Source organism: Abramis brama, assembly GCF_963993115.1.
Source record: "Abramis brama genome assembly, chromosome: 20".
Lineage (NCBI taxonomy): Eukaryota > Metazoa > Chordata > Actinopteri > Cypriniformes > Leuciscidae > Abramis > Abramis brama.
Genome location: NC_139982.1, coordinates 26,913,088 through 26,938,369, shown reverse-complemented (window position 1 = coordinate 26,938,369; position 25,282 = coordinate 26,913,088). Strand labels below are relative to the sequence as shown.

The 25,282-nt window shown below is 37.4% G+C and overlaps 2 protein-coding genes across 3 annotated transcripts in view; one reads left to right on the top strand and one right to left on the bottom strand.

Annotated features, from left to right (window-relative positions):
• Positions 1-8,236, bottom strand: part of furinb (furin (paired basic amino acid cleaving enzyme) b) — an 88,444-nt gene extending 80,208 nt beyond the window's left edge. The window contains exons 1-2 of one of the 2 annotated variants that reach the window (XM_084095923.1): positions 7,768-8,236; positions 3,164-3,442 (exon numbers count right to left, since the gene is read on the bottom strand). In XM_084095923.1, the coding sequence (XP_083952049.1) occupies positions 3,164-3,343 (180 nt within the window). In that variant the 5' untranslated portion in view covers positions 3,344-3,442; positions 7,768-8,236. Of the gene's footprint in view, positions 1-3,163; positions 3,443-7,699 lie in introns of both variants that reach the window. The other variant, XM_084095924.1, reaches the window with a different exon arrangement.
• Positions 8,237-9,693: 1,457 nt separating this feature from the next.
• Positions 9,694-25,250, top strand: accs (1-aminocyclopropane-1-carboxylate synthase homolog (Arabidopsis)(non-functional)). Its single transcript, XM_084095327.1, has 15 exons — positions 9,694-10,587; positions 12,406-13,010; positions 14,189-14,248; positions 15,262-15,332; positions 15,444-15,513; positions 15,643-15,709; positions 17,026-17,123; positions 17,256-17,333; positions 18,127-18,227; positions 20,238-20,327; positions 20,641-20,686; positions 20,772-20,913; positions 21,600-21,742; positions 21,858-22,011; positions 23,334-25,250. Exons 1-15 carry the CDS (start codon positions 9,990-9,992, stop codon positions 23,738-23,740), a joined length of 2,730 nt encoding a protein of 909 aa, XP_083951453.1. The 5' UTR covers positions 9,694-9,989; the 3' UTR covers positions 23,741-25,250.
• Positions 25,251-25,282: the final 32 nt, after the last annotated feature.

Genomic DNA, 25,282 nt, shown 5'->3' with positions numbered 1-25,282 from the left:
GTTTATAGGATGCATTAGGAGGAGGCCAAACTATACTCATTGGCCAAGTGATGCTGACATTTTTATGGTTTGTGACACTGCCTCAGATTCTGTGTAAAGAACAATTCTTGTATGCAGATGCTGATGCTGTAAAAGGAGGGGAGACGTGACAACACATGACAAAAGTAAAACACATTTATTCTTTTGTGGCACTAAAAAAAAATTATTTGGCGCCTATTTTTTCCCCTTATAGGAGCCAATGGCTCCTTAATTTATTTATTTTTGTCTGGAGCCCAGCATCTGTAAATTTACTCCTCCCTAAATGGCAAGAAATAAAGGTGTGAGAGAGTGTTATCAGCTCCCTGTAGCCAGATACCACAGCATGGCTGCGACACGCATCTCCACAGATATGGCCTGCCGAGATGAGCATCTCTCTTCAGCAAGCAGAGGTGCAAACTGCAGCAAATGAAACTCAACGTTCGGCACTGCATCATTTTGCATATAGTGTGGGAATTGAAGATCGGATTTATATTCGTTTTGCGGAAACACATTTATGAGGCCAACTGTAAATGGAACAGTTTGAACAAATCAGACAGCTAGGCCTATCTTACACATGAAGTGACAAGTGTAAATAGGCCCTAAAATCACCTCAGATGCTAGACAGACCATTATGGAATAGAATAAAATACAGGGTCTTGAGATGCTTTTTTAAAGTAAAGAATTCGGTGGCCTTGATAGAATGGCCAAAGACATTCATGCATGTGTGCTATGACCAACAACTAAATAATAACACGTTTACCCTGAAGGTATTGTATACACAAGTGCACAATTTTTTGAAGTGGTGTGCATAAAAAAAATTGCGAGATTTGCTCACATTAATTTTCACTGGCACTGTAGGGCACTGTTTGCCTTTCGTCACCCCACACACATAACCATTAATGTGACATTCTTCCAATGGAAACTTTTACATTCACATGCTTCTATTAATAGGTAGAGCCCTTTCCTACTGATCGGACTCCAGTTATTTGTTTTTCAAGCAGCGTAATATCATGACTTTGGATCAGAGGAATAATTGAGGTTCCACTAGAATAGTTATTTTAATGTGTTTGGTTGACTTCTGACACTGCATAAACAGAGGAATTAAAACTGAATTATCTAATACTGCTACTGCTCTGAGATGTGTGTATCAGAATCGCTGGTTTGTATCGGTCAAAAATGAGTGACTTAATTAGTTCAGCTCTGTTAGTTTACATTAGAGAGGCGATTTGTGATAGATGGATAGATAAACAAAACCCTTTAATGACAATAATAACAATACAATTACCAATTATTATTTATACTACTACTAATAATTATAATATCATTAAAATTATATAGGCCTAATAACAGTCTTTAGGTCCGAACACAGCACAAATCAGCCATCAATGAAAAGGCCTCGCCTTTTAGGTGAAATATTTCTAAGCAACATGACATTTTTCTTCATCACAAATTCCATCTTTGCTCGCAAAATGATGGAAAAAGATTATCATTCTCCATGATTATAAAACAAAGTAAATAATTAAAAAACGAATAAATAAACAAGTAAATTAATAATCAAATAAGTAAACTTTTGACGATAGGATGATATGACCATGGAGAACATCGCCCAACACTAATAACCAACCGTGTTTACGTGGATACCCAGCTAGGGCTGCACAATATATCGAAATTATCGAAATATCGCAAATGTATATATCGCGATATGCATATCGCAACGGCTTGCAACTGGGGTCTTGAACAAAAGACAAAGAGAAAATCACTCACTGCTCTTGGCTGAATAACTTTTGTAGCTTTAATAAGAATCAGTATATATATTTAATTCATACAGTGAAAACTAAGCAGTGTTTTATTTTTACATTTGATTATTCAGTTTCTGTTGTTAAATAAACCTAATGTAGGATAACCTGAAACCCTAAACCCTGTGGTTTACACTGATGTTAAAGTAACACTTCTTATGCTACAGTAAAACACTGCTGTTCACTTTCAGAAGCTGTAGGGATGTTTTCTTGTCACAAAAAGAATGTGAAACACGTATGTTGGTCATAAAATAAAAAAATTTAAACATATTTTAAAGACAATTTAAGTTTATTTTACACACTTGAAGCATTATCGAATATTGCATTATTTAATGAGTTATCCCATATCGCATTTTTCTTCAATATCGTGCAGCCCTAATACCCGCCAAGACAGACATTTTGACAGTTTTGTGTGTATTTGTCTGTTCAAGCACAAGAAGACCCAAAGGAGAATTCAGACAGACAAGAAAGAAGCTTTTATGGAGTTACATTACTGCGGTTTAATTTCTTATTGGAAAAAATAAGAACAAAGCATTTAATAGAAAAATATTATTATTTCTATAAAACTTACATGATAAAAATAAGAACTGATCATTTCGTGGTGGGGCCAGTGAAAATGTTGGCAGGGCAAGCAAAAAGAATTACTGGACCAACTAGGTCAAGAAATGTTTTAAATTGTTATAATCTGGATTTCAGCAGGGTTAGAAGTGTTTATTGTTTGTGGTCTGATTTACAGTAGGGTAAATGTGAGAGGGAAGGAGAAAGGAGAGGAGAAGAAGGGATAGGAGAGCTTCATTTTGGCAGCTCTTTCCACTCCTGTCCTCCCACATGTGCTATTCACAGACTCCTCACAGCGAGCTCAGAGGGCATTGCACTCACAGGGATTAATTCACATACAATGTTTCAGCTGTCAGATACATTCCTGCTTTTCGTTTCCCAGCTAAGCGTTTAATACCATAACAACAGAAGAGGGAACATCTGGCGAGACAAATGAGACAATGCGGGCAGCAGGGAAACAGAATACAACATAAGCCGAAATTAATTTCCCCAATCACAGCTGACGCATCTCCATTCTAAAGAATTGAACGGTGACAGATGCAAGGGAAAGGCGACTCGACAAGCATCTACAAGGACTTCTCGGAGGGGCCGTCGCAAATTGTGTGAGCATGTGTGTTTGTGCAAATCTGTCTTCCTCTTGTGTAAAGCAACAGAGCTTGACGGCAAGAAGGTGAGTGATGTACTAGAACATCACTACAAACCTCCTGCAGCATTATATCCACATACACAAACATAGCAACTCTCACAAGAAACAGGAGATGAATTTTTGATAAAGCATTGATACCACTCACCTGCCCATGACTGATGAATCCATGTTTCTGTGCAATCCTCTCAGCCTCCTCGGCTCCCCCTTCAATGTGGACGGCCCACGTGTTGGTGTAGATGCCTTGGCCTGTAATCAAGCGTACCTCAGAAGCCAGGAGGACCAGGTACGCCCCCAGAAACAGCGGCACGGTCCAGCGGCCCTCCATGAACAGGAGTGCTTCGTCTCCAAGCCTTCTGGTCTTCTAGATGGAGTTTGTTTTCTAATGCATCTGTGGGTTGCACTGTAAATTCAGCGCTGTAATAACCTGGAGAAGATAAGACAGAGTGTCAGAAAAGAAATACTAGAGCACCAGGAGGCCCATCGTTTTCTATAAAGCTCAGGTTATCTAAGCATAACTGTTCTGTCAGAAAACCTCCTCAGAGGGACCGTGGCGAGTCATATATTTTCATAAAGGTGTCTTGAGTGCTATTGATAGCACTACACAAAGGGAAACTGGGATACAAACAACGCTTTGTAGGACAAGGAGGAGAATGTGCGTTTCACAACTTGTACCCACTTGCTATGTGCTTGTATCTAGAGCAAGAAAGGACATGCTGATGTTTTTCACAAAAAAGGACATGCTGATGTTGCTTGTCTTAAAGGAAAGGTTCACCGAAAAATGTAATCCTGTTATCATTTCCTCCCCTTCGTCATTCCAAACCTGAGACTTTTCCTTCTTCTGTAAAAACAAAAATGTGCAGTGTTTTCTATCTTTCATGCAATTACAAGGCAAAATAAAGCTTTCATGTATCAAAAGGGCATAAAAGCACCATGAAAGTATCATAAAAGTAGTGTGATCTGTCATTTAATAGCTGTGTGTGAGATATAGATGGAAATTCAAATAATTATTCACTGAAAACCTCATGGATGGATGGTTCATTCAACCTCATGGATGAATTAACTTTTGAATCAGTTGCTTCAATGCACAAAACTGGTCAAAAAGATTCTCTCAGAAATCAAATTAATGTTGTTCTCAAAGCTATAGTATGACTTCAAATGAATAATATATTTACATATATATATATATATATGAAGAGTTCAGATGCAAAAGCCTCTAAGTGCCATCTGAAATTTTCTTCTAGAATGATAATTTTTATCAAGCTCGTATATTTAAGTTCAGTAATTTCACTTAAATGGCAATGAAAATGACCTATTAATTGTCATTTAAGTGAAATTACTGAACTTAAATATACGAGCTTGATAAAAATGATCATTCTAGAAGAACATTTCAGATGGCACTTAGAGGCTTTTGCATCTGAACTCTTCATATATATATATATAATATATAGATTTAATGTATAGATTTAATATATAGATTTAATATATATATATACATATATATATGCCTTTATTATCACTTTCGATCAATTTAATGCATCCTTGATAAATAAAAGTATTAATTTCTTTCAAAACTACTGAATGGTAGTGTATATACAGTATAAGTATGGACTACTTTTAGAATGCCCTTGAATTCTTCTACCAGAAGAACATTTTAGGAACAGCAGTCAGGGTCTGTTAATGACAGAATGTGTTTTATTCAAGGTCTGACATATACATTGGGATGATGACAATGTTGTAGCTTGAGTATTGCACCATCCATCTGAGAAGCTCTCTCCGACAGCAAGAGGGAGTCCCGTGAGAGTTGAGCAGCTCCTTAGAGACAGCTCAGTTCTTGCTGACTGTGTAAATAAGCTCAAAGCTTGGCTCAGGGCATGGTGTACAACCCCAGACACCCTCTACAACAAAACAGAGCATGAACAATACAGCCTGGCGTGTGCTTTCAAAGAAAGCAAGCGTGAAAATTCATAGTATTTTCCTGCTAGAATAAAGGCATAACACATGAGGTCTAGGAATAGAGTTAAAATTATAGCGCCAACCTTCACAATGTCGTTTAAAACAAGAGAGTGCCATTAGCAAAACAATTCCTCCGAGTATGACGGCTACAATGCAGAGTTAGGCATTTAAATAGCAGCTCCTGGTAGGAAGAAGTGAGGATCTTGGTAAAAGGCCTGCTGAAGAAACAAACAAATCGTCACGTCTAAAATCTGCATTACAGAGCTCATTAAGGGCTGGCACAGTGCAGTGAGCTGGAGAGGAAAGACGAGAAAACCATGTGTGTCTTACTGATGAAACCTGTGAATGTCACACCTCCGCAAGCACAGAAAATGAGAGAGAGAGAGAGAGAGAGAGAGAGAGAGAGAGAGAGAGAGAGAGAGATAGAGAGAGAGAGATAGAGAGAGAGAGAGAGAGAGAGAGAGAGATAGAGAGAGAGAGAGAGAGAGAGAGAGATAGAGAGAGAGAGAGAGAGAGAGAGAGAGAGAGAGAGAGAGAAAGAGAGAGAGAGAGAGAGAGATAGAGAGAGAGAGAGATAGAGAGAGAGAGAGAGAGATAGAGAGAGAGAGAGATAGAGAGAGATAGAGAGAGAGAGAGAGAGAGAGAGAGAGAGATAGAGAGAGAGAGAGAGAGAGAGAGAGAGAGATAGAGAGAGAGAGAGAGATACTGTACCTGCACGTTTTATAGTAACAGAAAAAGCAATGCCTGTCATATCTAAACCTAATCGATTCTTTGAACCAATTAATAGATTTCATTAAGCTCATTCTATGAGTCAATTATCAGCTAAGACAAATCTACAAAAGGTAATGGATGAGAGGTCAGCTCTTGGAAAATTATTCGCCGCCTCTAGCACTCTTAAACATAAGACATTTTCAGTATTGTCAAATAACTCCCTTTCAGGTTAACCAGTCCCCCTTATTCAATCGTTCGCCTGTCTCGACAAGACTAATTTAATAATGCAGCCACTTGTGAAAGCTTCTTCTAATGGATAAATGTTGGAGGTAATGAAGGGCTCACCTTCAGAGCGTAACATATGTAAGATGTGACAGAAAGGCTGTTGATTCCTAGTCTATTGCTGTTCTGACATACAAACAGGGCTTGTGGCTTGTCCTTTCTTCTCTTTATTTGGTCTGACAAGGTCTTTGTGTTGCTTTTTCTGTTGGAAACAACACAGAAGACCACTTTTTTTTCAGTTTACAAGCAGAACGTGGAACCAGTCCAGAGGGAATTCTGGTAATTGCATTGCAACCGCAACACTGACCAGAAACGAAATCAAAATAATTGGTCATCAACAGCCTTCCTAGAACTGAACATCTGTGCATTTCTAGTAAATCATGAATTCTTGATGCTTCAGGAGCAGGTCACAAAGCCAAAATGACATTCAAATGTGAAGCCAGTCACGTAGAACATTTTGGAGGTCGGGCCATCAATCTTGTTCAACACTTTAAATGACTTATTTTTCATATTTAATGACTCTGAGCACCCATTAAAGCCTGAATCAAATGGAGAGTACGATTATCTGACTGTCTCTGAAGATCTGACAGATTGCATGCTTGCAAGAGGCGAAGTCCCGGGCGATGCTACTGTAATGCTGGCTAAGGAGGGCCAAATTTTTATAGCGTGCTCTCTGGGGAAGAAAGAACAGTAATTACTATGCCTTAGTAACTCCTCATCAAACACAACTACAACTAAACCTTTTATGATCCATGATGGGCGTAAGGGCAGGAACCGAAGTGCTTAGTCACTCATTAGAGAGGGACAGACAGCGCACAAATACTCTGTTTATCTCTACCTCTTTCTTTCCTCTCTCTCTTGTTAAGATCAATACAGAAAATGACCACACTGCCTGTTATAAAAAAGCCCTGTGGGTAAAAAACAAACAAAACATGTTTCATAATCAAACCTGCCAACAGAATGAATGTTTCGAGGTGAAAAGACACTTAATAATAATGCTATTTATTCTGAGGATCATTACAGTCATCATATGAACTACATGACACAAAGAATAGCACAATACTACATTAATTTATTGCACTGAACGCTATGAATTTTCATTGGGTTCACGCGTTAAGAGGAGCTCACGTGCACCGTAAATCAGTCAGACCAACGGAAATCATTCAATTACGCTGAAAGCACTGGGCGTGCAATACGATGATACGTCTATGAAGGATTTTGTGTACGTTTAAAATATTGTTATGCGCTAGAATGACTTTCTTTCTTTAGTGGAAGACAAAAAGAGACCAGTCACCATTCATATTAGTAGTATGGAAAACAGGTGCAATGAAAGTGAACGGTGAGCGTTACTGTGCCGAGCATCTCTCCTCCTTTTGTGTTACTGAGGAAATAAAGTCATAGGCTATTGGTTTGGAACAACGTTATTTCGGGTGAGTAGGATGACCGAATTATCATTTGAGAGAAGTATCTCTTTAAGTCACCTTTTTTGACATTACAAAATAATACAGTTTAACAAAATGTGTATGTTAAGGCAAAACTTAACGGTCGATTTGTCTTGCCATTCGAAAAAAAAAAAAAAAACCCACAAATAAAATATACTGTACGAATGAATAAAAAGGGTTTAAAAAACCTCACACAATTATTTCGCTCAAATTGTAAAAAATGTCTCTCAGAAGTTGGGCGAAAACGTAAAAGCTTACCATGGCAGAAATTCAATAAATCAAAACTTTCTTACCGTTAACTTCACCTCAGTTTTCCGGTGTTATTAGATTAAATAAAGACGACGCACGAACTGTCATTTACCTCAGAAATGAGACCGTTGACCCCTCCTCGAGCACAGACCGAGCTGTCATTGCGCTTCAACACAGCCTCGGAATCCGGTAACGAGCTCACATTTCTCTCTACAGCTCCGGACTGAACTCCATTCACGACAGAAATGTTAAGTATATCCTCTGAGAAACCATAACGGAGTGTATTCGCGTCGTTCCGCGACACCCCGCGAACTCAACTCAGCATCACGCGGCGAGCGCGCGCAGATCGATGAAACTTTCAACAGTGCGCGCGTCTTCCTTGAAATGTAACGTTATTCCTTTATTTTAATTATTTATAAATCTTGTGTCTGGCAGATCTCCGTGCTATACTTATTATCTAAATGTTTGCAAATAAAATGAAAAGCTCTGTGCCGGTGTCATGTGTCATCGGTCGCGTCTGCTTTATTGTTCTATGGAAATAACGGGATACATCCGTACACAAATCTCTACTAATCACAAATGGCCTACAATTCCCAGGAAGTACGTCATGGTATGAGGCTTCTGGACTATTTGTGGTCTGCTATTCTTGGGCTCCATCTGCAGGATTCAGACACACTGTTTCAATAAAATAATTATTATTTTCCCTCATCGCAAAGCTCTTTCAAATGCAGTAGCAAATATGTATTTAACGTTACTTTAGCGTCGAAATGAAATTCTTAAAGAAACATTTCACCCAAAAATTTTAATTGTTACCCATCCTTATGTTGTTCCAAGACTTATTTTCTTTGGAAATATGTTGGGAATATTAGGAACTGTTAATTTTCATGGAGTATTTTTCCACACAATGAAAGTCAAATTCATAAACTTAAGGGTATAAGTAAATGATAACATAATTATTATTATTTTTTGCTGTGAATGAATTAGATTACATTTGGATCCTTCTCAATGTGGAGCAAGGGCTACGTGTAATCACCAGCATCGTTTTTACTTTGACAGACATAAATTAGATTAACAGTTTTGCCAATATTTTTTTTACTCCGAAAGCAGTAGCATGCAAGTCACGAAATGAAAACAGAATTTCACTCAAGGATTTCTCTTCGCTGACCCAGCTCTACTCCTGCTAAGCTGATTTTATTAGTCCCTGCAGCTCTTTTTTTATTACTATTATTTTGAAACTTTTTTTTATTTATTTTTTATTGCCAAAGTTATCACAAAAAAAATGTAAATGAAGAATAAATGCAAATACAGGCTTATTATAGTTCATATAAGCTAGGAGTGAAAATAATGAATAATATATATATATATATATATATATATATATATATATATATATATATATATATATTAATTGTTATGAAATAATCTAAATGAAATGAAAATGGCTGCACAGGTTACCTTGTCTTAACCCTGCAGCTCCCTCAAATACTAAACCATGCTTTATTTACATCACATTTTCAATCTCTTTTAGAAAATAGGAGGGGAAAACAAATATTTCACAGGCAATCATATCAGGGGCACAACAATGAAGGTATGTCTAGTAGGAATAATACTGCAATAATAAAAATCACCATAAGAAAACTTTCAATATTTTACAGTAATATGTCCCATTAGTTAATTAATTAACAAACATTAACTAACAATAAGCATTACATTTATTACAACATTAATCTTTGTAACTTTAATATAAAATACAACTGTGCATGATCAATATATCCAGACGCACTAAATAAATAATTTAATTGTCATTATAACATATGTTAATTTGTTTGTTGTCTAATACAATATTATTAACAAATGTCAATCCACCTCACTAATAAGTAAATGTGAATAAGTATCGCGCAGTGGCTCAAAATGCTAATGTAATCACTAGATGGCGCGCCCGAGCAACAAGTGAGTCTCCTCAAAGGGCCTCTTTCAGCGCATGCGCAGCGCCGTTCTTTGTTGTCACGGTCCAAATTTATCCCGGAATAAGGACAGCACGCATGTGCCGTGAACCCGGATGTATCAGGACTTGTTTCAAAAAAGAACAAAAGCATCGAGCTGAAAATGCACCAAGACTGTTTTAGAAAGTAAAGGAATCTGGTTCCGGTCTGGGTAAAGTAGGCGACCAGTGCTCGTTCTAGATGATTGATTACAGCAACACACGCTGGAGTTTTAATATTTTAATGCATTTGCTTTTAGTCACATAAACGCGGTGGCGGTGCCATACCAATGCGTGGACATATTTGCAGCAATCTATAAATATAACACTGTAGCTTTATTTATAGTGCTGCGATGCATTTGATTCACGTGTACGGTAAAAAGTACGAACGCGGCAGCAACTGGTCCGAACCAGAGGTACTGGAGCTGCTGCAGATCTGGTCGGACGTGCCGGTCCAAACCGAGCTGGTAACCTGTCTCAGAAACCAGCATGTGTTCAACAGAATCGCCAGCACTCTGCGGCAGAAGGGCATCAACCGGACCGGGGATCAATGCAGGGAGAAGATCAAAAAGTTGAAGCTTGAGTACAAACAGAAGACTTTGAGATCCGCGAGGTATTACGAGCTGATGGAGAGGGCTCAGAGTAACCGATCGGCCGCAACCTCGGGTTCTACTTTGCCCTTGTGGAGCGGTTCGGTTGCGAACCAGGTGATCGGGCTGCAGGGGTCAGAGACTAACCAGCCCAGACCAGGTGAAATCCTGGAGATCAAGACGGAGGTGATGAGCTCGGATGATGAAGCGGCGGGCCCTCCCGAGATGCTCTACGAGTTCGGACCTGTTGATGAGGAGGATGAAGCCGGTGCTGAGCACAAAAATGCTGGTCCAAACACAGACGAACAGGCTGAGATGGACGGAGAGCAGGGAAACACGCATGTCATCTGTTCCCCGTCAGGTATCATACACAATCAATTGATGAATAGATAAACAAACATGGATGTTTATGGATGCATATGGATGCACATGTCACGTCAGTGATTTCAGTTGATGAATAGATAAACAAACATGGATGTTTATGGATGCAAATGTCAGTGATTTCAGTGCAACAGTAACCAAACAGCATCTGCATTATGTAGTGAACATATACACAGATATTGCACAATACAGGCCCACGCACTTGTTGCCTATATGGATAGAAAGATATAGATGAGTGTGTATGGGAGTGTGACTCAATAATAAGGGTTATTTTAGGAGACAGTAGGTCTGACATGTGCATGTGATGTAATACTATTACCAGTTGGTTTGTAATATTCTATTCTAATCTACTCTATTCTGTTAATTAATGATAAAAAGACGTTTATGCTCACAAGGCTGCATTCATTTGATAAAAAAATTTAGTAATAGAGTTATATTGTGAAATATTATTAGAATTTAAAATAATTGTTTTCTATTATATATATATTTTTTAAATATGTAATAATTTCCTGTGATGACAGCTTAATTTGTCATGTGATTTTTCAGAAATCATTCTAGTATTCTGATTTGCTGCTCAAGAAACAGCATCATCAATGCTGGAACATTGATTGTGCAGCTTAATATTTTTGTGGAATTATTTGATGAACAGAGAAATGTATAAAAAAAGAACCAGATTTATTTGAAATGGAAATCTTTTTGTAGCATTATATAGTTACTTGAATTTTTTTTGTTCAATTTAATTAACTTTTTTTGCCTTGATAAGTTGAAAAACATCAAGATTTTTAAAGGGATAGTTCTCCCAAACATGAACATTCTTTCATCATTAAACTCACCCTCATGTTGTTTCACACCTGTAAGACTTTTGTTCATCTTCGGTGCACAAATGAAGATATTTTTGATGAAATCTGAGAGCTTTCTGTTCCTCCATTGACAGCTATGCAACTACCACTTTGATTCATAAAGTCGAGATCGTAAAACTAATCCATATGAATTAAATGTGAATAAAAGCTTAAATTCAATCTGTTCATCATAGCAATCGAGTCTCTTCAGAAAATTTGGACTAAACCGCTCTATTCATATAGATTAGTTTTACAATCTCTTTATTAACTTTTTGAAGCATCAAACTGGTAGTTGCGTAGCTGTCAGAACTGGCTCAGATTTCATCAAAAAGTTCTTCCTTTGTGTTCTGAAGATGAACAAAAGTCTTAGAGGTTTGGAATATGAATATCTATATCTGCAAAAGACTTCAGCAGCACACAACATTAAAAAGTTACCATAGTAAAAGTAAATCCGTTAATAAGTACCATAGTAAAAATCTGTAATATTGTTAATGCATATAATAACACAAACCCAACACATTCTCACCTGTGAAATGTTGTGGCATTATTGATTTTCATTGTGAGTGACACACGCTGATGTATCTGGAGTGTTCGAATGTGGCATCTACGTATACATATCTATGGACCTGTCACCTGACCTACCAGTTTTAACTGATAATCCATATTTAATTAGGCGGACTGTGTGGTTTAACAGTGCATAGGCATTGCAGTGTTTATGCCAAGTGAATTGTTGTGTCTGCTCTTGGCACTGTTTGTTATCCAGTGCCTTACTTTCAGCACCGCAGATGTTCTCGACAGCATTGGCATGTTATCACACCAACTGTTGTTTTTATAGAATTTTGAGAGGATTGTTTAATCTTTAATTATGTTATCAGTTGATGAGTTTTTTATTATTACATTTTTTACTTTAAACAGGATTGATTTAATGTTTATTTTTTTATATATATATCACACCACAGATTGCAGTGACCAGAACATGACCGGCTCCTCCGGTGCAGGTGTATCCCCGGCAACTGCTCCCATGGCGATGAGAGACGGAGGCAGCCATGGTGAACAGGAAGGGGTTTCCGGATCGTTCCATCAGAGGAAGCGTCGGCGGGTGCTTCGCGGGGCAGATGGGGGGTTATCAAGCGCTATGGCTGGGTATCTAAGCTGGCAGCAGACAGCAGAAGAGCGTTTCCTCGCTCTGGAGGAGGCCCGGATGCGGCAGGAGGCGCGGGCTGAGGAACGGAGGGAGCAGCAGGAGGAGAGACGAGCGAAGCAAGAGAGAGAACATGAGTTTCGTCTTATGTCCATGTTAACCAGAGTCCTGAGCTCGGCACGTGGGACGGAAGACCAGAGCGCCATCACCAGCAGGGAAATGCCCCCTGTGCCCAGCTCCTCACAAACCTTGATACCCAACAGTGCCAAAGCTGTACCCAACATGCTTTGGGGTGATCAAACACCCCACTACAGCCCGTACCTGTCTCGCCGTGGCAACAGCATGCGGCTGCACCAGGGAATCCTGCGGGAAGGCTACAACCAGTATCATGACAACAAATACGACGAGAATTCAAACCCTCATGTTAGTCTCCCTGGAAACAGTACCACTTTTTTATTATTATTATTATTCATTATCAGTGTTTTCACAATTTAATGAAAATGTTGCAAGTTTACATTTAAAGTTAATGCATTTTTATTTGCATTACAAATCATATTATCAGCCTTACAATTTAGGGAAAGTTTCTCATGTCATAGTCTATATATGTATGTGCTGTCAAATCATCTAACATAAAAGTTTGTAAATATGTAATATAACTTTTATGTTAGATGTGATAAGTTATCAGTTAGATAGATAGATAGATAGATAGATAGATAGATGGATAGATAGATAGGGTAGTATGTATACATTACCCTTCAAAAGTTTAGGGGCAGTAAGATATATTATATATATATATATATATATATATATATATATATATATATATATATATATATATATATATATTGTATTCAGCAGTGATGCATTAAATTTATTAAAGACATTTATAATGTCTTGCAAACCCCACACTTTTGAATGTTGTGTAAGTATATAAAGGTATAAAATGTATATTTTATTTTTCCAAATCCAGACATACACCATCAGTTAAAAAAAAAAAAACCATTTTACTTCACAGTGCAGGCCCTCATGGTAGTAAATCATAGTAATGTATAAGAGTTAGTTAGGAGGGGCTATACCTAGTTTAAATTAACTGAACATTTCATATTTTCAAAATGAACATATGAAAAGTGAACATTTCTGTGCCTGGCCTTTTTGTACAATTTTTAATAATCTTTTTCTTTAACTAGTTCATTTTAAATCATCTTGCAGTTTGACATATTCCAATTACAGGATAATATTCCATGTAATATCTGATTTAATGATTTCATAAAATCTGCTTATATTAGAGATTATTGAGACAAATTACTGCATTTCATGTCAACTACCCATCTGTAGTCACTTGCTTAGTTCGGTCTCTGTCTGAGAGTTCTCGCTTGTTCTGATATTATAAGCCTTGTATAACGCAAGTCTTGGTTTTAAGGCACTGCTTTGGTTAACGCAGTGGCCACAAGTCTCTTGGGACTTCTAGGAAATTCAACTGAAAATCTGTGGTTTTTCTCATTTTAATACACTTTGTGTGTGTGTGTGTGTGTGTGTGTGTGTGTTTATCTTGCTTCTGCTGTGTGGTAATTTGCTGTGTTTTTTTATACTATTTATTTCAGGGCATTATAAACTTGGGAACCAGTGAAAACAAGCTATGCTTTGACCTCCTACAGAAAAGGGTAAGAGATGTGATTTACTTGTTTTGCATTCATTAGCAAAGATCCTTTTCATTAGTTCCCTGTTCACTGTTCCCTACATTAGTCCACTTATATAGTTCACTTGAGGGAGTGAATGTAAATGAGTGAGTGAATTCAGATAATGAGTGTGTTTGAAGGGCTGAAGTTTTGCGTAGTTTGTGCTTGCTGTTTAATAATCAATTGAAACTTCGCAAACTAGTAGCCCCAGTAGTAATGAAAAGAGTTATCTTTAACTCTGTCATGGAAACTAAATAAACCTTAATTAAGCAATGTAATAATTAAGTAGGGATTATGCCTGTATGATATGACGCTGTAGCCACATTGGACCAGCAGTTTGGATAATGAATGGATGATTCAGCTGCGGATGGTCAGACATGGAATTAACACGGCACGACTCTCACAGTGCATTATGGGTATTCTCTAGCTGTTGAACGTACATCAGTTTTGGTGGTGCATTGTGGGATTGAACGAGTGCACTCAATAACGTCCACTTTACGTCCATGTTCACTTGGTTTTGGACACCACTACAAATGGCTGTCTCCTCAAATAGTGCACCATTTAAGGCTACGGGGGCGATTTCAGACACAGCCGTGTTATGTAAGCACTCCCTTACTTTAGAAAAAGAATGTGAGCTATATATCACAATATCATGGAGTCTTGAGGATGTGCTATTTTAGACAGTGAGCAACCACCCAAAACACCCTAGCAACCGAATATCTCTCAGAGCCCTATAGCAACCTCATACCATGAATAAAAACAAGCTAAATGCCACTCAGAGCACCTTAGCAACAGCATACCAATGTCCTAGCAACCACTCTATTAAGTTGTGGACATGCAAGTGCCACTTGCATTGTCTTCAGAAGAATAATAAAGTGTTACAAAAAGAAAGCCTTTCAAAAATCGTTGCATGCACAAAAATATAAAGAATTGTCACACTGCCTGGATATCACTTTTCAATGTTTGTTGCACATTGTGATTCTTGGTTTCTCCGACAGCTGATGCGACCTGACATGCTTCACATTGACCCTGCTTTCTTACAATACCACGATTGGAAAGGCCACAGTTTGTAAGTTTACATTACCCATAACTGTGTAGGAACTAAAATTCCTTGAAATCAAGTGCTTAGGTTTTTATTTCACAGTATTAAAGTTCGTGTCTGAATTCTTTTCCCCCAAAGCCTTCGAGAGGAAGTTGCTAAGTTCCTGTCAGACTACTGCCATTCTCCCAAACCTCTAAAACCAGAGAATGTGAGTTTTTCTGCTTTTGCACACATCAGCAGGATATTATTAAACCATCTGTGTTATTTCTGTTAGTTTTCCTCTTTCTTTAGAAAGATAAATCCAGTCCACATGCTTATTTTCTTTGTTTTTTTGCAGGTTGTTGTTATGAACGGTTGTGGGTCTCTGTTCTCGGCTTTAGCAGCAACGCTCTGCGACCCAGGAGGTATGAGACCATCTGATCACTACAGAATACTTCTCAATCTCATACTTACTATGAATTGCTGAAAATGCTGCTTTTTCAGCATCATTACTCCAGTCTTCAGTGTCACATGTTCCTTCAGAAATCACACTAAATGCTGATTTGCTGCTCAAGAAACATTTCTTATTATCAATGTTGAAAAAATATTTGCTAAATATTTGTTTTTCAGGATTCAGAAAGTCCAAAATATCAGATTTTATTTAAAATAGAAATCTTTTGTAACATTATAAAGGTCTTTACTGTCACTTTTAAACAATTTAAAGCATTTTGCTGAATATAAGTATTAATTTTTTTTTTTTTTTAAATCATACGGACTCCAAACTTTTGAATGGTAGGGTATATTGGCCAGACTAATTAATCAGTTCATATTTAGCCATTTTGAAATGACTAGCATAGACCAGTAGCATTGGCTGCTTTGAACTAACAAAATGTTAGTTCTCCTTTGTGTTTCAAAATATATATAAATCATTGGATATGGATAAACAATTTCTACAGTATTTACAGAGTAGTGGATTGATTTGAGAAAATATTGACTTTTATTATATATATATATTTTTTTTTTTTAGCTTTTTTAGTAATTGTGTAAACATTGAAATCAAAATTGAGCAAAATTAAACCAAATAAGTGACCATATGTGTCTGAAAATATTACCTGATAATGTGTGCTTGGTTTACTGATATAAAAAAACAAAAGAAGGAATGCACACACCAAACAAGTTCAAAGTCCAAGATCCATCGAGAAAATGTTTTACTGAAGATTCTCATGTAAAGTAACATTTTCTCAATGGATCTTGGACTTTGAGCTTCTTTGATTTCTTCTTTTGTTTGTTATATTATGTGAACTGAATCTGTGTTGAGTTATCTGGGAATTTTACACATCAGTTTCTGCTTCTAACTCGAAAAAAGCATCAGCCAACCACAGGGGACACAGGGAACAACTCTAAATCAATTTTCAGCTCTTGTATTTGGCAGGTTAGACAGTAATTGTTCAATTTGGTTCAAATAGATTCAATTAGGTTGATAACCATCAGTGACATGACCGATTGCTGATGCGTTTCCTGTCTTGTGCATTACTCACTGCAGTCTTTTAACTTTCCTGTGTAAGATATCTTCATGCAGAAAGTACTTGTACAGTCTATTTTTCTCAGCCGAATTCAACTTCTCCATTTCAGTGATTTTCTTTACCAGTGCATCAATCTCAAACACGCATCTGTGTTTTAGCCTCACATATACAAATTGAAGGACATTTTTCTTTTTCTTTTTTTTGTGCTTGTTTTACAGATGCCATTCTCATCCCGTCGCCCTTCTATGGTGTTATAACGGAGGACGTAGGCTTGTACAGCAGTGTCGTACTACACCATGTGCCACTTTATAATCAGGTGCTTAGCGAAAGCTCAGGTGTAAGATTTAATAATGTAACACTGACATGTTACAGTGGTTTTCCATTTTATTTTTGTTTTGTGTGGCTATTCTGTTTATCTTTCTATTTGTATATTTTTGTGTTTGTGCAGCTCACAGGAAGTGATGTCAGACCTTTCCAGCTAACTGTTGAGAAACTGGAGAACTCCCTTAAAGATGCCAAAAAAGAGGTTATTTTATTTAAAGTGCTCCTATTATGCGTTTTTTAATATTACCTTTCATGCAGTGTGTAATGTAGCTGTTTGTGAATGTAAAAGGTCTGCAAAGTGCACGATAAATACATTTATTGTCTCCCAAAAGAAAGAATAGATTCTGAACTGCTGAAACGAGTCGTCAGCAATTCCAGTCTCTCTTGCTGTTACAAACGTATGTAACAATGTAACAAATTTGCATAATGCCAGCCTGTGGTCCTCATTGGCTACCTGTGAACAACGTCTACTTTGACCCTCAAACACTGTAGTTGTAGCTGAAGCCTGGAAGAGTTAGGTTTGTGTTGTCAACATGTCGAGAAGGTCATTTTTAGCACTGCGGATGAGGACTTGCGTTGGAATTGACACCGTCGTTACGGTTTGTATCATTGTGTATCAAGTGCTGAGGAAGATCCAGTGGTGAACTTCAGATATGGTAATCGCCGTTTCGTTTTCGACACTCATTGTAAACGGTAGACCAATCACAAGTTCACTACAGACTGGGTCGTCTGACCAATAAGAGCAGAGTAGGCTCTCAGAAAGGAGGGATATATAGAGACTGAATCTTCGAACAATGACGGTGATGTGCAATGTTTATTATGAGAAAATTCAAGTGTTTTTTTACCTTTAATGTATTGAAACCTATTGTTGGCGACCTCCATAACACAGTTAGGAGCCTTTCAAATACATAATGAAGACACTTTAACTTAAAGATACTTGTACTCACTTAAAACTCAATGTATGGATCTCTTAAAATTTTATTTTCTTTATATAGGGATTGAACATCAAAGCCCTTATCCTGTTAAACCCCCAGAATCCACTTGGAGAAGTGTACTCGGCTGAAGAGATGACCAGCTTTCTACAATTTGCCAAAATGTGAGTTCAAACAGTTTCTCACAAGCATTGAACTAAAACAGTTACGTGTGTTTGACTTGAAGCGGCGCTGCACAGATCAATCGGTGTATGACATCAAAGTTCAGTGAGAATGATTCGAAAGCATATGGAGCCGTCGGCTCTCTAATCGCCCTTAACAGTGCTTTGATGTCATACACCGATTGGCCTGCACAGCGCCGCTTCAAGTCGAACACACTTACCCCTGGTTTCACAGCTTAAGCTAGTCCCAGACTAAAATGCATTTTCGAGCTGTTTTAACTGAAAGCAACATGCACTGACATATCTTAAAATATGTCAGTGTCATTGTTTTGTCTTAAGATGCAAACCAATAATGTTTTTTCTAAGGTACGTTTATTAAAGGGGACCAATTATGCCCCTTTTCACAAGATGTAAAATAAGTCTCTGATGTCCCCGGAGTGTGTATGTGAAGTTTTAGCTCAAAATACCCAACAGAATTTTATTTACAGCACGTTTAAATCATCATTTTTGGGGTCTGTGAAAAACGCACTGTTTTAGTGCTTCTCCTTTAATGCTAATGAGCTGCTGGTTCACGGCACGGGGGGCGGAGCCTAAGCAGCCGCGATCAGAGCCAGAACAGGGAAGATGATAATAATAAAACAGACAGTCACAGTAATGGTGTTCATTTTGACCATAAAAATGCCTACAGAGTCAGAGAATATATGTTGGAACAGGTATAGTTTAGTTTAATTACGATTATAACCTATTTGGCATTGCTTGTATACACTATTAATGCAAGCCTGCTGTAGGACTCCGTCTGACGATCTGAATTGTCTGAATGATGACACAAAATATACTGATGAGTTTAATAAAGTTTACTGTATGTCACACAAAAGATGAAGCATCAGTTTTTCTTCAGAAAATCACTGTTAGAGCTGAGTAAACAGTATACGAAGTGCATAAGTAATTTACATAAATTTCTGTAGAGTTGAGGGAGCATTTTCTTTGAAAACAAAATGAATCCACCTCATCTTCAGTGGCTGGCAGATTTCAAGAGTAAATAGAGAGAGCTATGTGAATGAATACATCCAGCTACAACACCTTCAACGCTTGGGAGATGCTTCGACGCTTCTCGTGAGTGCATTGCTGCAGCAATGGCTGATGTGTACAACTCGCAGTGAACTCGATCAGGGCGGGTCTAAGTTATAACGGCAGTGTCAGTCAACACTCGGGGGCGGGGCCTGTGGCTTTAGTGATGTCACTAAAGCCACATTCTGAAAACGGGTCGTTTGGAGAGACTGCTTATGATTTATGGGGATTTAAAAAAAAGGAGTGAGTGGATTTTTATCACTGTAGGGTGGTTGTGTACACACACTGCCAACACACATTTATGTCCAAACACCATACAAAAGTGAATTTTGCATAATAGGTCCCCTTTAAAGCTACTTAAATGCCCTAATTGAACTAAGGCCTAATCCTGGCTTAATATAAGCCCTGTCTGTGAAACCGGCGCTTAGCGTTTCATTCAGATTCAGATCTTTGATATCTGGAAGCCAGTGAAATTTTGTCAATATAAAAATATTGAAGGGATAGTGATTCCAAATTTGAAAATGATCATATATTATTCACCCTTATTCCAAACTTAGACTTACTTTTGTGTAACGCAACAGCTGTTTTTAAGAATGCTTATGCTGTTCTTTGTCCATATAATGAAAGCGAATAGTGAGAGCAGGGTGCTGCTCTAGTCACTTTATATTTTTGTAGTATGTAAAACGGCATTCATCAAAACTTCTTTGAAGGTTTCGAACAACATGAGGACGAGTGAACGAGTAAAAAAAAATCTATTTTAATTTTTTGGTTGGCTAACTAACTGGGTCTCTGATCACACATTGTTTTCCAAATGTTTTCATATGCTTCATTAAGTTGCACATTATTGATGAGAAATTGCATTTGTGCTCACGCATGTCATATGAATGTTAATTTCTAGCCTCAACTGCACTCATTTACGCATTGTTTCTCTCTCACATGCTCCAGGCACCAGCTTCATGTGATCATAGATGAGATTTACATGCTCTCTGTGTTCAGCGAGACAGACACTTTTCACAGCGTTCTCAGCTTGGACGGGTGAGAGACATGCACATAAACTCTCTATTATTTCTGTGTTTTGTTTATTCTAATTTACCTAGTCTTGCATATTTTTATCTGATATGCCCTTTGCTTAAATTGAAGTATGCATCATTAGGTGTCAAGTTAAATTGAATATTTTAATGAATTCAAGTCAAACCACTTAAAAGTGTACTTAACCCATAAATGAAAATGTTGTCCAAATTAAAATTTTAATGATTATTTTAATCTTTACTGAAATGGCTGCTTTTATTCAGGGTGCGTGTGAGTGTGTTTGTATTAATCATCACAAACTACACCAATGTTTCCACAGGTTGCCAGATCCCCAGAGAACCCATGTTATGTGGGGCGTCAGTAAGGTAATTTGAACTGTCAGAAAAGCCTTTCCTCGGATTCTTGGCATTGCAGCACTGCATTCAGACTTTCTGTTATGTACAAATATAGGACTTTGCAATGGCAGGGATGCGAGTTGGTGTGGTCCACTCGGAGAACAGAGATTTGGTACAGGCCCTGGATCAGCTGGGCGCCTTCCACGGAGTCCCGGGACTCACACAATACCAGATGGCCCAGCTTTTCCGAGATAGAGGTACACACATTGTTTTCCTTGCTTTAACATTTTCCCGATTCACAGTTCCCATATTTTCTTTTCTGTCTATTATGCAAGATTAGTATTAGTGTGTCCCAAATCACATTATGTCAAAAGGATAGTACTGTTTCTGTTTTTTTTTTTTTTTCACCATGCTTTTATGGACTAAACCCTTTGTGCTAAATGCAAGGGCTCTCTTTTTCTATATTAAAAAGATTTTTATGCTGTTGTGGAATTCCAAAATGTCCCCATACTTGGCTTAATTCTTACTCAGAGTATCTACACTACTGGCAAAAGTTTGAAAATTGTCTCTCTATCAGCATATTAGAATGATTTCTGAAGGATCATGTGACACTGAAGACTAGAGTAGTAATGATGCTGAAAATTCAGCTTTGAAACAGGAATGAATTACATTTTAAAATGTTAGCCTTCAAGCTTCCAAAATGCACCATACAAGTATAATTAAAATGGTCTATATGACTACATTTAAAAGCCTTCTAAGTCCATGGATATGCCAAAATATCACACATTATTTCCTAATAATCTTTCCTTCCAGTGGGCAATTTGAGTCATTGAGTTGAACTCAAGAACCATAAGAGCCTAATTCATGAACAAATCATTTAGACTCAAAAGAATGATTCGTTCACAACAGCAAATAACTAAGGGAGTTTTCTTGCTGTTTCCAGACTGGCTGAATAGTGAGTTCCTCCCGGAGAACCGACGCAGGCTAAGAGAGGCTCACATCTTCCTGACGGAAGAGCTGAAGAAACTGGACATACCTTTCCTGCACAGGGGAGGGGGATTCTTCATCTGGGCAGACTTGAACAAGGTGAGGTCACTGGGGGCGTTTACACTACAGAATAACCTCTCACAGCACCTTTAGAACAGATGTCTGCATCTAAACTCTTTAAAGTTCAACAAGTTTGTGTGTGATGTTTGTGCAGTTTCTGAAGGAAAAGACGTTTGCTGAGGAGCTGTCTGTGTGGAGGTGTTTCCTCAAGCACAGGGTTCTGCTGAGCTGCGGTCAGGCCTTCAGCTGTGGGTCTCCAGGCTGGTTCAGAATCATCTTCACTGATCAACAGCACAAACTACAGCTAGGTTTGTTGATCAATCTCTTTTCCATTTTAGTTCCGGTCTTGTAGTATCTTATATGTGACCCTGGACCACAAAACCAGTCACATGGTGAATAAATAGCTGAATAAATAATCTTTCCATTGATTTATGGTTTGTTAGGATATGACAATATTTGACCGATCTGACTTTTCTGGATTCTGGAATCTGAGGGTGCAAAAATCTAAACATTGAGAAAATCGCCTTTAAAATTGTCCATTTATGTTCGTGATTGTGCTGCATTCACTCCCAAAAATAAATGTTTTATATATTTACGGTAGGAAATTTATAAAATATCTTCATGGATCATGATCTTTACTTAATATCCTAATGATTTTTGGCCTAAAAGAAAAATCGATAATTTCGACCCTTACAATGTATTGTTGGCTATTGCTACAAATATACCCGTGCGACTTATGCATATGCAGTTTGCATATGTAGTTTGGCGGAGTGGGGTAAGATGTGTCAGTGGGTAAGCTGTGTCACTAATTTGCTTTTTTTTTTTTTTTTATGTGACCTTTTTATTTATTAATATTAATAATGATAAAATGATTAAATAACAGGGTTCGTACAAGGTGCTTGAAGTACTTTGACTTTTTGAAATTTAAGTCCTGGGAAACCCTTGAAAATAGCCATATTTTTGAAGAGGTTCTTAAAAAGTGCTTGGATTATTGAAAGACAATATATATGAAAGTAGTGTTTAATTATTTCAATGAAACAGTATTTTCATGCAAATTTATGCTTGCTGATATAGATATGAAGACATTTCGCATGACTATGGGCATTATATTGCTCATATAAATATTCAAGTATTTGACACAGCTTTCATTCTTCGGGTACATCATATATTCATGAAAAAGGAAAGCGATACCTTTGTCATAGTTATCCTTTCTATGGTTAAAGTTGCCACAGTCATTGCATGCTTTGCTTTATTTGTTCCTTTTTGTTTTATTAGTATATTTTTATTTATCTGTTGACCTTTTTTAAGACCTTTTTATTTCAAAGATAAGAAGGTATCCTGTGGGGTAAAGTGTTTCACAGGGTTTGGGGTAAACTGTGCCAGGGACTAAACTTGTGACTAAGTTTTGCCTCCAAAGCAGGAAATACTATGACAAATACTCCTATTATTTAAAAAATAATATTGCAGATTGATTAAAAATCGGTTTTGACTTCAAAATATTCTGAATAAAAACCCATTTCCTAATTTATCAAAGTGCAAAAAGTGTTGTGCAGCAATTTAAATAAGTGGCATAGCTTAACCCAAACTATCTGACATTGGCATTAATTCTTCTCACATCACTGTTCTTCAGGTGTGCAGAGGATTAAAAACGCATTAGAAGAGCTTCAGGACTCTTTGATACCTGAAACACAACGGACGACAGACAAACGGGATGACGGCGGCGGGACAGCGAGGAGGGAAGACGCTAAGACAATAGATGAGTGCAAAGAACAAACACTCAAGAACTCAAGCGTTCAAACCAAACATGACACTGTGCACATTAAGGCAGAGCCCGTCTCATTGGCTGATGAGAGCTTTGTGATTCTAAATGGCCAATCCGACATCCGCTCCGAGAGTCTGGACTCTCTGATTGGTACTCTGCGGCAGCAGATCCGCTCGTCTGATTGGCTGGAGAAGCACAAGCCTGAGCTAGCTCCCGGAAAGGACCCAACGCAATTGGATGTTTTCACAGACCTGCTAGAAAAAGCCAGGAAATAGAGTGACAGTTGGTAGAAACAAGTTACAAAACAAATACTTTTTTAATGAATGATATGTTCACCTTATGTACAGTTTAAAGACAAAGTCTGTTATTGCAGAAACGGCACCACTGCAAACCCTGTAATTAGAGATTGAAACAGAATTGTGGAGAGTCACCGCAGCAGTATAGGAAGGTGTTGTTATTCTTGGATGTGTTTTTATACTTCAATTATTTCCTTGGCCGTCACTGTAATTGGAGACTGGCCCTTTAATTGCGCTCATTTCAAATTCTGAGTATCCATTCTGTTATCTTTAAATTGATTTAAAGGGGTCTTATCATAAGGAACCGATTTTATTTTTTAAAAATGAAAATATATTGTAACTTTCTGAACCTAAAACTTGCTTCTCAGTGCTATTCGCTGCAAAAACAATCGCATTATTAATTTTCCTCTTAAAATATCAAGGAAATCCTTAAAACAAGAGGAATTTACTTAAAGGGATAGTTCACCCAAAAATGTTAATTGTCATCACTTACCCTCATGTTGTTCATGTTGTTGAACACAAAAGAAGATATTTTAAAGAATGCCAGTAACCAGACAGTTGATGGGCCCCATTGACTTCCATAGTATTTTTTTCTTCTTCATACTATGGAAGTCAGTGGCTACTGTCACCTGTCTGGTTACTGGCATTCTTTAAAATATCTTATTTTGTGTTCAGCAGAAGAAAGAAACTCATACAGGTTTGGAACAACATGAGGGTGAGTAAGTGATGACAAAATAAAAAAAATTGGGTGAACTATCCCTTTAAGCATTACTGCATATATCATTAATACAAGTGAAACTGTATTTGATAGTGCAGCAAGATAAAAGTCTATTCAAGATAGAGTCTGTCAAGTCTCAATATTTTATGCTATTGCTTTTCAAGTAAATTTATCCTGTTAAAGATCCCAACATTTGAAATGAGAGACAGATATTTATTTTTAGAAGACCCCTGAGCTTTTGAGTAAAATGTTAATTTGAGCTGTTGCAAAAAAACAAAACAAAAATCTGTTGCAGCTTTGTGAAGAGACTTTTATTAAATTAAAAACTTTTATTGACTAAATGCTGCAAACAGACCTAATTAAGTGTCAGAGAGAGCGCAAAATGTATAAAAAAGAAAGATGAAATGTTACTAACATTATAAAGTGAACCTCAGGTGAAATGATAATGTATATTATGACCCCTCTAAATTGATTTAAATATTTTTGTTGATTTTGTTGGGGAAAAAAAAGCTTTTTAATTGACTATGCTCTCAGTTTTGGGAAGTTCACGTTTTAAATATTTCTTTACTTTCCAGCACTACTTATCTTTACAAGATGAATTTGTTACATAAATGCCTTGTTCTTGACACCATCAGGGGTGTTTTTCAGTTTCTAAGGAAAACATCTTTGGAAGCTGTTAGTTTGAGATCTTCATTGGTGTTAAATGTTTTAAGGGCTCCTGACTGAACGAATGAATTCATCGTCAATTAAAATGTTTTATGTTAAATTATATTTTCATCGTGTTATGTTGCTCCTTTACAACG